Consider the following 16,060-nt stretch of genomic DNA (forward strand, 5'->3'; position numbering starts at 1 on the left):
ACCTTTTCCTGACCCAAGAATATAACAAACTAAAGCTAAGTCAACTCAGGGTGGCTTTAAAGTCAAATCATTGCTTTTTATCAAAACAACCGTCTGATATCTACATCTTTTTTATTCCTTTCTGTTCGTATTACAAAACTGTGAGATCTACTTTTCTTGGACAGTTATTTACGCACAAATAGGAAATGTAAATTTCTCGCTATTAGGACTTCGAGTCATCGGGGATCGACTGCAATTGTAACAGTAAATCGGCTACAGATTGGACATGAAAGCAGATACGATTTTGTAGATTTAACACCAGAAATGAAATTGATATGGTGAGATAAAATTTTCTTGATTAGGACTTGAGGGAGCGGAAGGAAAACAGAAAACGCTTTCTTTATCTGAGACAATTTACAAATACACTCTCTCCTGGAGACGCTCTCTAAAAATGGAATCTATGTTTATGATATATTTGGCTGTTAAAATTAACTATGCATATCCAAGGACTGAGCAATTTAGTCTTATTAAAGAAGCTTATACTGTAGTTATATATGTTTTATTTGACCTTCGTAAAGAGAAGTATATACGCACATGCGTGCCTCCTTTTTCCAGCTATGATTTCGCGTGACGCGTGTTCTGTAAGACCTGTTTGCTTTATCAAGATGGAGAGGAGAGACCGTGAATCTTTTGAGAACAAAAAAACAAAGACAAAAACTGCCCGGGCCTGAGCCATACACATTCAAAATTGGAGTTACCTCTGCCAAGTCTATTGAAAAATTTTTGATGACGAAAGAGATATTTACATGGCTATGTGTAAGTTAAATTTTTTGATAGGCTATAAACAGTCATTTGTTTGTGGAAAGACATTGAACAAATGGACGATCTCTTTTCACTAAAACGCAAAAATGACTGATTTAAACAACAATGTTGAAACATGATGTCAGCCGGACCTCAGACTTCCATGTCGATATCGATTTGATAACAGAACCAAAATATTTATTAGCATGAAGAAGTTTTTAACATAGTAATGCTACAAGTACGTGACCCATGCAAGATATAGATCACTAAACGTTCATAACGATCACCCATAGCTACAGATCACATTATGTTACTCAAAGTGAAACATTTGATTAGCATGTATTTCTCGCTAAGGACAAAGGGAATAGATTTGAATCAAGAATATTAAACTGCCCCTTCTGTACCAGGCTCTCCGCTCAGCACGTGCAGTTGGCCTTAAAGTAGGTGAAAGAAGTCTTAGTTGAATGGACTTGGAAGAGAAACGCTTCTTTTCTTTCTATCTTTCTTTCCTCTGTTTTCTCCTTTTTTCTCTCCCAGTCCCCCGACTCATGATCAAAGAGTTCATAGGTGGCTAAGTACGTGGCTAAGTGCTTATTGACGAATCCACAATATATTCGCAAAAACATCCGTGGGGCTTCCCCGCTTTAATATGAATGAACCGAGCCCAAACCCCTACAGGAAAAACTGTGTCGGTTTCTTAATTCTTCGCCAAATTATTCGTAGCCTGCGCTGCTGGTACCTACATCAGCCAGATAAAGAAACGAAATTTCAATAGGAAGGCTAGATAGGTAAGCTAAGGATATTTCATTGACATCCCTCCGCTTTTCTCGACCGACGCAATTCAAATTTAGCGAGACAGACGCGGTAATAGTAATTCCCAGTGAATTTGCGGTCTCACTCGTTAAATTGCTTCAAAAGCATGTGAAAAGTCGCGCGCTTTCTTTTTACTTACTTTTTAACTTACTTACTTGTCTATTTGTTTGCTTGCCTACTCATTTGTTTGCTTGGTGATAGCGGGATGGTTACGGGCTTCATAAGAGGCCAGCTACCACAAATACTAAAAATCCAAAACCGTATGATTTTCACCCCAACACTAACCAACAAGTTTGATATTTCCAATACAGATGTATTTTTTTCTGTTGTTTCTTTTTCTACTTGCGGGGCTGCTTGGCTGCGTGGACGCTGATACAAGAGGAAGGTGTGTGGAAAGTTAATTCGAGCGCGAATGCGTGACAATCAAATCACCAGAGAAAAGTGAGCGAACTGAAGTCAACCAGGCCGAACCGGTGCCAAACACCGATCACATTGTATTGATAATATATTCTGAATTGCATTAAACTTGTTTATCCCTCACCTTAAGTTTTCAACACTTCATTGAGCACTGCAATTTTTTTGTTTTCACGGCTCAAGCAACCAGGACAAGAGTAAAAAAAATTATGTTGATATCAGAAAATAAAGAAATACATCAACCAATGAATCGTTGTAGTATTCTATTCTCTCTAAGTCTGAAAAAAAGTGTGATAATTTCTTATTGCTTATTTATTTTGGATAGATACGTGAAACCTTAAAGCCTTAAGGTTTTAAAAAACAATAGGGAATGAAGAACGAAATCGCAAGTTTTCAGAAATGGTTACCGAAGTAATTCTTCTATTTCTCGTCCTAACGTCGCTTTTAGCCCTCTGCTTTTCTCCACCGACGAAGAACTCGAATTTAGCGAGACAGACGCCCTAATAATAATCCCCGAGGAGTTTTTGGTCTCACTCGTTAAATTGCTTCAAAAACCTCTGAAAATTCTCGCACTTTCTTTTTACGTTAACTAACTTACTTACTCGTTTGCTTTCTTACTTACTCATTTATTTACTTACACATCACAGATGATAGCGAAACGGGCTTTATAACAGGCCACTCACCAAAAAAAATAAAAATCCAAAATCGCATGATTTTCACCCCAAAATTAACCAACAAGCTAGATATCTTTAGTATGGATGTGTTTTCTTTTTCCGTTGTTTTCTTTTTCTACCGGCGGGGCTGCTTGGGTGCGTGGGCGCTGATACAAGAGGAAGGTGCGTGGATAGTTAATTCGAGCGCGAAATGCGTGACTATCAAATCACCAGAGAAGAGTGAGCGAAATGATGGAAGTCGACAAGGCCGACGTGAAACTTGCCACACACCGATCACGTGGTATTGAAAATGTATTTCTTAACTGCATTAAACTTGTCTATCTTCCACCTTAAGTTTTCAACACTTCAGTGTGCACCGCAATTTCCTTGTTTGCACGGCTCAAGCAACCAGAAAAAGAGTCCAAAAAAAATTTATATTGATATCACAAAATAAAGATATGCATCAACCAATGAGTTGTTGCAGTATTCTATACCCTGTAAATCTTAGAAAAAAAATGACTGTAATTTCCTATTGCTCATTTATTTTGGATAGACACGTAAGAAAGGTTTTTTTTTTCGATCCAGTCACAAGCAAGGGACAAAGAAAAAATGCTGAGTCATGAAGAGTCAAACCTCAGACCCTTGCGCCCTGATGCTCTGCAACTGAACCACAGAGACTCCAAGGTGAGCTAAGTCGCTATTGCATACCGCTAGGATCGAAAATGTCGAAAGCTTCATGTGTAGAATAAGAAAATGATGAATCGTCAGCTCGGTAGTAAAATGAATAAAGATGTTTTCCGCTTTCAGTATCTCGAGCGTGGAACGAAAAGAAAAAATTGGACTCAACATCTTTCTTACACCATTAACTCGCACGAAGCTTTCGACACTGCTGATCCTTGCAGTTCGCGGGATTGTGTCATTTACGAGCTTAATAAGCGCTTGACTACGCTTACAGTAAGCTTAATGATAGAGCGTCTAAGCTTGGCCTGACTCGAAGATTTAACTCATGAGCTCTCAAATTTCTATTTCTTAACTCTCAGAGACAGTTTAGAGCTTCGAATGATTGAGACATAAATTCAGAGGTCGCACATCATAGTCCACACATTACAAGCATGACTTCTAGACTGTTCCTCTAAACGTCGTTATACTGATTCAAAACTTGAAATTTGAAGTTCACAATACTATTTCCATCTCGCACTCGTAAATGTATTTGAGATTACAGCTTTTAAACAAAATAATGAACAAGAAACTAACTAACAGCATTCAGTTTATTCTCGAAATCATTCATAATTTTAAAAACAAAGCTATTCATAAGTAATAAAGTATTTTCCTGTATAAGAGGCGTTTAATTCTACTTATCTGTGATAACTAGTCATGCGACTAGAGGCTGTTTTAGTGATATGTACATCATAGGTAAGATATTGATTAACAGATACCCCGTGATCCCCAGCAAACGAAACTGGCGAGATAGTTTTGCCTACCAAGGATGAGGAGATATGAGGTAGCCTCTTAATAAGTTGTGCTCACTGTTCAAGCGAGGTGTGGTCTGGTAACAACCATTGAACGCGAAGTTATATGAAAACTAAATGCAAAATTTTACGTTCCATTTTACAAATTAAGTCTTTTTCGTTGCCCAGGAGCCCGTTTATTGAAAGCTCCGAAAATGCTGTTTTTCCGATACGAAGGGCTTTGAAATTCACAAAATAGAAAATGTAAGAAAACAAAACAGAATGGGCTGGGTTTTGAGCAAATACCCGCTATACTATTCTTTAGATTAAAATATGACCCTTAAAGCGCCAAAATTTGCGTGAAACAAGCCCTTGGGACAAATCGAATCATTCTAGAATACATGTAGTATTGTATTGTAATACGTTTAGAATAATCGATGATATTAGCTCCTGTCGTTGTTTGTTTGTTTGTTTGTTTGTTTTTTGCAAGTCTACCGTTCATTACCAAAGAAACTCAATGTCCTGGATACATATGCCTGAGGAAATCTTATATCAGGCGTTCTTTACGCAAAGTCTAAGATCATCATCGACGAGTTGCTTATTTTTGCCTCTCCAAATTTAGGGTTGTTAGTATAAAAAAGTCGATATTTGACAACAAGCGATAATGTTTTGATAGTTTGATAATGGAGACTCACATATCACCTGCACCTAACGCACCTAAGCTTATTACATTTGTTCGAATTTGAAATGTCAAACTAATTTAAAAACGTACCGATAAATCAAACCAAAAAAGATTAGAAAGTAAATAATTTAAACTCGGAGCAAGATTTGATTGTGTATTGTGATCACCTGAGCGTGACAAGCCCTGAATTGGTAGCCCCTTCTTAACCGGACGATTAGAGAACTCCATTGAATTTAAGCAATAACGCTGTTATACAATTTATGTTAAAAGTCTACAAAATCTGAACACCTGAAAATTATCAAAATTTAAAAAGATTGTCCTTTCAGCTCCATTCCCAGGGTCCTCTCCATTTTATCAACAAGGCGAGAATAGAAGTGCCTGGGATGGACGTTGTCATTCACTCATTGCCATTTGTCTGACTGTATAGAGGATGGCGACAAATTGGGCAGCTGCGACTGCAAATGTAAAGGGAATATTTCAGGTTAATGCAACTTAAACTTGTTTTAATTCAACGCGAGAACATTCAAATCAAGATCACTGTAAAATCACGGGTAAAACCAAAAGAGACTGCAAAGCTCACAATCGACCCAGCATTGCTGTGGAATCAGAACTGTTCCAAGGCTGCATGCAAAGAGAAATTTTCTCTCGAGTGTCACGGTTAGACCAAAACCCAGCTAATTACGACAGCCAGTCAGAAGTTAACATCACAAACCAATTAGAGATTCAATTGAAACAAAGACAATTTCCTTCAAAGGAAAAAAGACGCAAAAAGCAATGATTGATTTTGACACTCCAGTTCAAGCAGCCAGAACTCGAGAGATGGACAGAGTCAGGCAACTTCCCCCTACAGCCTCCACCACAACTCCACATACAAATCCGATTCAGATTTTTAACTAGATACCGTCAAATGGAGGGGAGCACTAACGCGTTCTTCGTTATGTTAGTTAATTCATAAAAAATCGTGACTTTGTGAGCATACTTACACGCCATTCTGTATCATTGCAATGGCACACTCTCTATGAACCTTGTGTGAGCATGGCAGAATTTGACAACCGCTGAATGCGTCCTGAAAAGAAATGTTGCAAACTTCCATTAAGTAAAAGTATTAACAGGTATTATCTATCAGTTTAACTTTTACAATCATTTCTTTTTCGAATAATTCTATTAAACGCTTTCTTTTGTACTCAGAACCTAGCTAAGAAAAGTCCTGCTCTCTTAGTATGTTGCTAGATTTCACCTTCATTGTCAATGACAAGGCTATAATTACAACAAAAGGGAAAAGCTGTTGGCCAATATTTCCTCTTGCAGAGTCGATTTTGTGTGCAACCAGTGTCACGGGTGTCTCTGGACAGTTTTTTTTAAGTCTATGCTCTTACAATAGCAGAAAGGAAAACGTTCCAATGTATAAATGATACAAAGAGACATTATCTAATGGAATCTAGACTTAACAGGAGTGAAAACTGTGCAGTTGCTTTATATTAATCGAGCATAAAACATTGACCTGCAGAGCTAAATTTATAGATAGAACAAAACAAATAACGTAATGTTTCACAACGATATCAGAACACAAAGTATTAATAATACAGTACAACTGATAGCGAAATCCAAAAACACTGACAATCATTTAACAGGTAGACGCGACAAAAAAGAAACGATCTGTAACGAACAAGACAGAGAAATCCCCTTCTCTGGAAGTTTTTCAGCAACACCGTGTTAAAGCGAAAAGTAAGTCATTACTTCCAAACAGATGCAGCACTCATCATGTCCTGAATTTTCTCGACAAGAATGTCTTCCTTCTAGCCGTTTGTCCAGACAGACGTTACACACATCGCAGTGGAAGGAGCGGTCTTTAAAGATGCTGAAATGAAAACAGGAACATCACTTCGCAGGTAAATACTAGAGCAAAACTTAACATGACTCGTAAAGAAAATTAAGTTCCTTATGCAAAGTGAAAACCCTATATTTCTACTCGATTCGATCTACAGAATGGAATCCCGATGCCTATGAGGAAGCAAAAATTGATATTTGATATATCTTTTGAAAACGATTTCGCAAAGACGGAGGAGAAAACACTGGCAGTGGTAAGTTTCATGTGCGTATCGATCAGGGCTTGTCTCTCTCTTATTATAAGCGTTGCTCTCGCCCCAAGGCTAGCGCCAGAATTTTCTTTCTATTCATACGGTAACACTTGATATCGAAGCAGGCCAATTACTCCCTTATTTTTTTGGAAAACAAGAGTATCATCCAACAAACGAAAATCGAGCAATTTCGCCATGAATATCGTTTCACCTACCGGCAGATACCACATTTTGTGCAGTGGTATGGATTTTTGTCTGTGCCCGTGAAGTGTTTACACATAGAGCAGAAATATGCTGAGAACTTTGTTTTACATCTGGCACAAGTTTGGGCGTCCTGGTTGATCTTAAAAAACAACAAAGCATTAAAAGCAAATGACATATAGTCTGAATATAACTGCTCCATTTCCACATTAATGTAATTTCTAATAAATGATATGTCTAAATACCTCTTGTTGATGGCTACAAACCGAGCACTCAACATAACACGCCTCTCTTGCTTTGGAATTATCATTTGGACATCCAGAATTGTTATGACAACGATGACAAGGAAAGAACTTTCCGCAGCATGGGAACTTGACACGACAGAGCCGCCTATAATGTTCACAGAGCCATTGTCGACCCTCGGCACCAGCGGAGGTTTGCGTAGGTGTTCCTCCTCCACCACTCATGGGGTTGCTGACTTCTTCTCTGTCATTCTTGCGTTCCGTTTGTCTTGTTTCACTTGCCTCCCTTTCTCTTCTTTCACGTGCTTGTTGTTCTTTCCTGGCCCGCACTTCTTTTCTTCTTCGTTCTTTTTCCTTCATTGCCTTTTCTTTTACTTCCCTTATTTTCAAGGTTTTTTCGACAAGGGAACAGGCTTCGGTTACTCGTCGCTCTAGGTCAGCTAAGGAATCATCATTTGAGAGAGACGAAGTTTCGTTCAAGACACCCAGTGGCCCCTGGTAAGCAGTGTCCTGATCTACAGGTGTTCTTGTTTCCCATGCTAGATTTCTGTTCATGGCTGCTTGTGGTAAAGCAGAGACTTCCATTTCAGGGGAGATCAGGCCTTGTGCGATTGAAGTGGTATTAGGTAAATATGCAGGATTTCCATTCATCTTTTTAAAATCAGAGTTTCTCTCTCCTTGTACTTCAAGAACAGTACGTTCATCCTTGACTTTTCTCTGTTGTGGTAAAAGGGGTGTTAGCGCTAACGGCGAGTCATCATTGATCAAAGCATGCGGAGGTGTCACTAAAATTCGCTGGTCATCGCAGGAAAGGGTTTGGAGATGCTCCGATCCGTTGCAGGGAAGAGAAAGTATAGGACGAGCAGGCACCGGTTGACCCCAAACTGCAGGGTTAGGATCGAAGGAGCTATGAGGATTTGGACCTTGTGCGTTGGCAGATACTTTGGAACTTTCAGAATGAAACGATGGTGCTTGAAAGGAGTAAGTAACTTGATATCCTTGCTCAGTAGTGAAACAAGATGACCCTTGATGCCTTGAGAAGATGTTGGAAGACCCTCCATCAGCGTTTTCCGCTGTATTCCCCATGTCATCGATAGGAGAGGTAATACCACTGTCATCTGTGTGGCGAGCAAGGAAGCAAGGCCTTATACCAAAGAAATTTGATTCTATGGTGCTTCGCATATCATCTCGTGGTCTAACCCTCTCCGGCTTTGCGTCCTTGTCGTTCCAGTTAATAACTGATTCGAAATTCTCGTAACCGAGGCTCGTGTTTGAGAAAAATGAATCTTGTCCACCACCCTTTATGCCTAGAAATTTCCTAGGCGTTGTGTTGTGACTTCTTCCTGATAGATGCTCTTTACTCTTGTTTTTGCCCTCTTGAGAAATCTTCAGTGACTTAGAATCGACTTTACGTTCTCTATTTCTTCGGTTTTCATCCGTGACATCATTGCACCAGCTGGTTGAGGTAGCGGCACCACCATGACGCTCCACCTGGTCAGTAACTCGTGAAAGGTTGTCGGATAGACCACCTTCCCCTTGAAAAGGTGGTTCAGCAGATCCAGTTGAGGAATAACAAGGATGATAATTTGGGATTGCAGAACTACCGCACGAAGCATTTTTTATGGCTCCATCAACTTCATCATCCATAGAATGCCCTAGCCAATCATTTGTTTGAATAAACTTCTCAAAGTTTTCTTTACTCTCACGTAATTTGCCTTCCGTTTGAACCCTCAAGGTTAATGGCGGAATGAGTGGTGGTTGATTTATCTGTCCTTCCTCTGCACCGTTGCTAATATCGTTGAACTTTGAAACACTGAGATAAGCCATGCTAGATGTTTCTTCCTCCGAATTTTCGCGTTTTGGAACTTCTTTTTCTCGTTTTTCAAGTTCTAAACCACACGAATGGACGGAATTCACTGATAATTTACTTTTCTCTGCCGGCCCTGACCTTGACCTTCTGGAGACCTCAACTGTACCTTCTTCACCGGAGGATGACGATGATGAAGATGGAGATGATGATGACGATGACGATGACGTTTGAGGTAATGATGATGATATACTTAATTCACTGGATGATGATGTGGGCTCCACCAGATTTCCAGACTCATCAGAGTCACTGAGCTCTGTTTGAGTACTAAGATCACATGTTGAGGGAATACTCAAGGAATCTGTTTGAGTCGATGACTCCGACAGGAGGCACTGTCTAGAAAGCAAGGTTGGGAGAGGAGAAATACGGCCTTGGCGTTCGGCTTTAAGCTGCATTTCTAGCGGCTGGTGAACCTAGGAAAACAACGAATCAAAAACTATAACAATAGCCAAAAATTAACTTCTAATCCTTCTATGGGGTTTAAGGCAACAAGAAGTCGTTCTTAAATTTGAAAGACGACAAAATTTTAGATTTCTTCAATGTAATGCATAAATCCCTGAAGTTAGCTTAAAAGGCGGTAAGAAACATTCTCCCTCTGACTTGGTCATATTTTTTATTTTGTTATATTGGTAAGCTGGATTTTACATTTAGTAGATGAATCGTTGCATAACAAGGATTCATCATCATGGTTGAAAAACAAGTTTCATGCCTACAGTGATGAATACAACATTCAAAACACTTACTCTCATTGAAATATCCCTTGCGTCTCCAGTCAGATGTGAGGCAGTACACCAGGCATTATCACTTTTTGTCTCAAAATGAATGCCAAAACTGCGAGCACATTTTTCCATTTTGTCAGCAATGACCATCTCAATAAGAGAGCAATTGCATAGTGGGACTTCTTCTCGGACAATCTCAACTTTTGTAAGGCTTTGAGAATGGTGAATCAAGTGGGTTTTCACTTTGATGGTGTCTTCATGGCACTGAATTACTATTTGCATTATGGGTGGACCTTGGATTTTCAACACGAGTTGGCTGTCTTTGATAACCACGTTCACAACCTCACCAAGCTCGTCTTCATTGGTTAGAATTTGCTTTAAAAGCTTTCCGAATAGAAAATTCGCAAAAACTTTGTCTTGGAAAATAAATGCTAGGCTTCCTTCACAAGTGTTCTCTAGGTTGACGAGAACCGGAGATTTCGTTTCAGATTCTGAACCATCCTTAGCTGCCAATAGCACGAGTGGCAAAAGGGAAAAATCACCAGAAATCGAAGAAAGAGCGCTTTCCGCAGAGGCTAGGAGTTCCAATTCTAGGAAATATTGTGTTGCCAATTCTATGTTCTGATGGCTACATGAGATCAAGTGAGGCAGACTGTCTTCTACTGCATTTACACTCCACACATTTATTTTATTTAGTACTGAAATGTCAACTCCACGAGATATTGGACACTCCACAAGAAATCTGAAAGATCCTTTCCACTGAGTATTATCAGTTTTGAGTGCCAGAGTTTTGAAAATTTGCCTCGATTTCCTTTCTCCAAAGTTGTCATCTTTATGTAAAGATTTTGTAATCTCCATACTTTGAGAGTTGCAGGGAGTATCTGCATCGTTTTCGTCTGAGATTTTTCGATTGTTCATCTCAAGAGGCGTCGAAAAGATCAGGTCATGCATAACTTGTTTGCCAAGACATTGTATGTTTGAACTAAAAAACGCAAACCGAAGCTCTTCAACGAGAACTACGTGAGTTACCTGCGGAGACTGTTGGTTTGACAGGAAAGAAAATAAACTATGCACATCAGCTATCATCTCGAACATTTCCATTTCTACAAACGACTGAAGGATTACTGCCAGAGCAATCATCAAGTTTGTATTTTCGTCAAAAAATATAGTTTTGCTTTCCGGTTTATCAAATCTCTTCGCTTTGTCCTCAATGAAGTTCTTCAACCGTCCGAATTCATTTTTTAATCTCTCTTGAGCTTTCGGGAAGGTTTGACACGTCTTAGATTTGAGATGACACACAACAAAAATCACTTTCAGTAAAATGACTTCAGAACAATCAAAATGATCGTAAAACAATCTTGCATATGAACACGAGAGAAAGAGAAAGGCGACACTTTGATCCACTCCAAGGTTAAACAAACAAAGACCAAATTTGAACCAGTTAAAGCTCAGCTTTGCACATAATTCCTTGCAGATGAAGGAAACCACAGCATTATCACTTTCTGATAGTGTCCCTGGACAATGTCCGAGATCAGTCGGTTGATGCTGGTTGAGAACCCTTGTTATTTCTATACCAAACTCAGAAACCAGAGTTTCGAGTTTTAGTTGTTCTTCATGATCGACACGAGGAGATGGTGTTCTTCCGCTTTGTGAAAACAATTCAATGAATTTTGGCTTCAATTGACACTCAAATGAGACTTGGCAAATCCTTTCCACATTTTCCAGAACTGTCCGACTGTGCGTTAAAGATTTTTCTTCACATCCATCGAGCCATTCTAGCCTAGAAAGACCTGCATTGCATTTGAGAACATCGGGGTGAATAGCACCAAAAGCTCCGGTGAAAATCTCTAATGCATCGGTAAAGCATTGCCTAGAACATGCGAAGTTTTCCAAGTGGAGGAAAATAAGTCCTTGTTTTGACAGAATGGAAGCAACTGTTGTGTGATCAGCACCACATCTTTCACGAACAACCGGTACAAGATAGGAGAAATAGCTACAGACAAGGTCAAGATTACCTTGATAAAGGTGAATGTCGGCCACCGTCTCCACAATTGTGACTAAGAAGTCTAACGAAAAGTTTGTACTAATATCAACAAGTTCCTTCAGCCCTTGAAAGGTCGAAATCTTAGTATCAATAAATGTCGTGGTCCCACTAGAGGATTGAAGCTTCAAACAAACTAAACGGATTTTTAACAAAATGCAGGTTAACAGTCCCTTGTTTTGGTGTAATTTTGTTTCACAAAATGCTTTTAAAGTCTCAAGTTCGTCCAAAGCTTTTCTAAGATTTCTGTTATCCAGAGAGGTTAGGGCTAAATTGTAATCAACAACTGCAGTGATTCTTGGTTGTATGGCGAAGCGGCTTACGTTAGAAAGGAGATCGTTTTGTAATTGCATGTCAGCTACATGGCTCCTCTGAGCCTGATGCACCAGTCGTAAGTTATTTGTTATTGTTGCTATATTCTCCTTGACAGTGACACACTCTTTTCCTGTTTTGACTACCTCAAACATCGCAAGAGCTCTTTGAAGACTAACTTTTGCGTTTTGAAAACTTCCTTTGTTAATATACACGCAACCTAAGTTATTAAGGGCAACTCCAAGGCTAATAACTGATTCTTCGTCTACAACATTCTCAATGTACTCTTTTAACTGCGCAAATACTTTCTCAGCTATATCAACACAAATCGTGATTAAAGCAACAGCACCAACTACATTGGCGAAGCGAACAAAGAAGCTGTTCTTTGCAGACGTCTGGGGCATCAAAATTACTCCAGTTCGAAGACTCCACGCCACATTCTCTATCGATATTTTCTCTGCCTTGTTTACTATCTCTATCTCCTGTAAAGTGGGTTTTGACAACTCACTTGGCGACAAGTCTTGAAAATACTGGTGATTCTTTCGTAATGATTCTTTCGCTTGAACTAAGTTCCCCTGTTCCAGATAGTTAACCGTTAACATAAGGAATTCGATTCTGTCTGGGGGATCCATTTTCTTTGTTTCTAGGATAGAGAAAACAGCTGGTTCATTTGGAGTAAGTTCCTTTAACCTAAATGACGGTGATGATGATATTGATGGTTGTAAAGTTTATCTACAGATTACTTTGCTCCACCATAATATAACATTCATTTTAATTTAAAACAGTTGGACAAAAATTAAAACATGAAGTAAACCGATCCTTGACAGAGTCCGCTATTTTTTTTCTTTATATGTATTAAGGGAATAGTCATTGAGATAGTCATGATAAATATTGAGAGGTCCTTAAACGGACGTTTCACAAATCCACGACTTCACAATAACATTTCGCGTGACCTTTTGTCAAGTTGTCTCTCCCGTTAAATGAAAAACAAACAAAAAAAGGCCTGAAGGAGAAATACTTTTCTGTTGAAGCCGCCAGGAAAACGATATATTTTTACCAAAGAGTTAGAGTTGACTGAACTCGTATTTGACGAACAAACACAAGGGCAAGTTTCTTTGTTCGAGCCCGTCCACGATTTGACTCCTACTAGTCAGTTGTTACGTGACGTTGGTAAAGAGCCCGTTGGTTGTAGAAGTGAAATGGATATAGATGTCTGAGCAACATTAATACTTTTATGTACATTCCGTCACCCCATGTCACTCAACACTCCTGAGTTTGTTTACATTTGGATTAGTTGACAGGACATAACCTACAAAAACTAGATACCAAGCGAAAAGCTTTCAGATGCTCTTGTTTGAGAAGGAAAGAGAACCCCTCACAGAGTACTATAAAGTTAAAGAACATAAGCTCGCTGATTCCTACTTAGATCGGACGCAATTAGGCGATTTACTATATATAATATATTTAATCAAGTCACTGAGGCTGATCAAGGGGCTGTGGATCGTGAACAATTATTACGCTAATCAATCATTTTATGATTTAATCTATGCCTCCACAGCATAGGTAAAATATAGACTGGATCATTGGACCCTTGGACTGATGGACTATTTCTTGGGCTATTTTTTGGACAATCGTACAAAGCATCTTCTTTAATTCATTTTCAGTGATACACAGTTTCCCCCTGTCAAATACACTCAAGTCACGCTAAAAGTTGAGTGTCATGTCACGCATTTCACTCCGTAAATTGACGATTAAAACAGCACAGCTTCAGCGCTGGATCATTTTCTAGTAACATGTTTGCATTTTATCGCTTAAATGCGCAATTTTTCTTTCACTTAGCCAATGCATTGATTATATTCATTAAATCCACACAAGTGCAAATTACAGAATTACTTTACACCACAACGTTCACAAGCGGACATAAAACTGAAAATGATCACTCGCTTGTGAAACACTTATAAGTTAGCTTTCCCATAACACGTTTTACGAAAGCAATCACGGAAACATATGCAGAATTGTAAGTCAGAAAAAATTACTAAACACTATTGTAAGTGTCTGTTGCAGACTTTTAAAAGTCTATTACCTCGTTTGTCCGCTTTCTCAGAACTCATCAGCAGCTTCCGGCTCAGTACAGTTACATCTCACTAATTAAGAAAGATCGCACAGAAAAAGTTTGATAACAAGTCTACAGCACATATTCCAATGTAAAAGCAAGGGTAAATTGGCGCCAAATGTGTTGCACTCCTATACATGTAAGCATGTGTTTGAAGATGTAATTTGTGAAATATCAACGCAAATAAGCTACAGATTTTACAAATACAAAGCTTTAGAAATTATCATTGATATCTACCATAGAGAAATCATCAGCTAAGCAGAGGTAGCCATCGTACGATATGCTGGCGCGGAATCCAGAACCTGTAATGTATTAGGACAAGGTAACGACTTTCGCGCTCAAATTTGAAATTCATTGCGTGATGTACTAAAAATAGTAGCTTGTAGCTAGCTACGTAAGTAGTTAACATTCCCTGGGCATCCAGCCAAATACTTAGGTTTCTATTCACAAGAGAAGCCAAATGTTAACTATTTGGTAATTGACGAATGGCCGGGAATCAAAAAGCTGAACGAGTTTATAACGCATTTGAGTCCACATGTCTCTTTACAAAATGGTTTTTCCGCTATGACCCATGAATTTTTCGAGGATCGCGAGCTTTATTAATCTTTTAAAAATTAATTCGAGCTTACCTATTCAAAATTGCCCTCGAGATAAGATTATTGCCTGGAAAACTTCACATACAGTAGTGTGCCTTAAACTCACACCATACACATCTGTTTCATGCAGTCCGCTGATCTCATGCAGAAAGGAAAGAGGAAATGAGCCTTTGCGCAACGTTTCGTGGAATGGCCCTGACAAACAATCTTTCTGTTACATTCCAAGTGCGTTGCTGAAAGTTCTTCATTCATGGTAATTAAAATAGTTTTGCAATAACTCACCATAATTGCGAATTTCAAAGAAAACGATAAATGATACCTCACTTTCATGATACGAGAATGCGTACATTGGATTTTTGTACTTTGCATGTTTGTACTTTTGACTTGCAAATCATGTTTGATTTAATCAATTATCTCCCAAGACTTCCAGTTTCGGTTTCTGAGGTCTCGCCGAATCATTCATTTTTCTGTTTCATTCTGCTCAGTATAAATACTCAGGCTGGGATAAAAACTTGAAAGATCATACATTTTGCTCAACACGGTAACTTAACTTAATTTTTCGTACAGAACAGTATTTAAAACAAAAAGAACAATAGGATCACAATTGAACACCCCTGCTAAGAACATAAAAGTTATAAGAGCCGGTTCAATCTGGTTACCGGAATAACACAAACATAACCTTTTTAAGCTGTGCTGTGTCTGGTTGTCTACCGGTCGTGATAATCGCATCGCTTTACATTTCGGAGAAACTCGCTCTCCCTATTAGCCAGATGGAGGTATTTTTTTTTCATATGTTATGACTGGGGTCTGTTAAGCGCGTATGACTTCTGCCGACTTGTTTTAAGATACCAGCGGAAAACTCAGCTTTTAAATCAAGTTTTCATATCACCGTATCAAATCATATGACTCTGGAAAAGCGGAAATCGTGATGTTATATCGAAGTAGATAACCCTACCCAAAGTATAAAATCTACTCAAAGACATCAGTACCTAATTTAATGCCGTTTGACTTCTTAGGGCTACAGATTACATACCTTATTTAAATACGGTCTTGCTACTGCATATTGCTGGATCTACGGGACCTCGTCAATATCGAAGTTCC

The 16,060-nt window shown here is 38.9% G+C and overlaps 1 protein-coding gene across 1 annotated transcript; it reads right to left on the reverse strand.

Moving 5' to 3' along the window:
• Positions 1-3,910: 3,910 nt before the first annotated feature.
• On the reverse strand, positions 3,911-16,060 carry LOC131769272 (uncharacterized). Its single transcript, XM_066172095.1, has 10 exons — positions 15,993-16,060; positions 14,993-15,093; positions 14,601-14,665; positions 14,334-14,394; positions 9,922-12,893; positions 7,315-9,591; positions 7,084-7,211; positions 6,528-6,648; positions 5,774-5,856; positions 3,911-5,245 (listed from the first exon to the last, which is right to left on the reverse strand). The coding sequence occupies exons 4-10, from the start codon at positions 14,359-14,361 to the stop codon at positions 5,188-5,190; spliced, it is 5,667 nt and encodes a 1,888-aa protein (XP_066028192.1). The 5' UTR covers positions 14,362-14,394; positions 14,601-14,665; positions 14,993-15,093; positions 15,993-16,060; the 3' UTR covers positions 3,911-5,187.

The sequence above is a fragment of the Pocillopora verrucosa genome, chromosome 9, assembly GCF_036669915.1.
Source record: "Pocillopora verrucosa isolate sample1 chromosome 9, ASM3666991v2, whole genome shotgun sequence".
Lineage (NCBI taxonomy): Eukaryota > Metazoa > Cnidaria > Anthozoa > Scleractinia > Pocilloporidae > Pocillopora > Pocillopora verrucosa.

Coding starts and splice junctions, on each gene's coding strand:
- LOC131769272 (XM_066172095.1), bottom strand. CDS start 14,361: ATGAGTTCTGAGAAAGCGGACAAACGAG. Junction 6,649..7,083: donor ACAAAATGTGGTATCTGCCG/GTAGGTGAAACG, acceptor TTTTCATTTCAG/CATCTTTAAAGACCGCTCCT. Junction 5,246..5,773: donor GCAATGATACAGAATGGCGT/GTAAGTATGCTC, acceptor TTACATTTGCAG/TCGCAGCTGCCCAATTTGTC.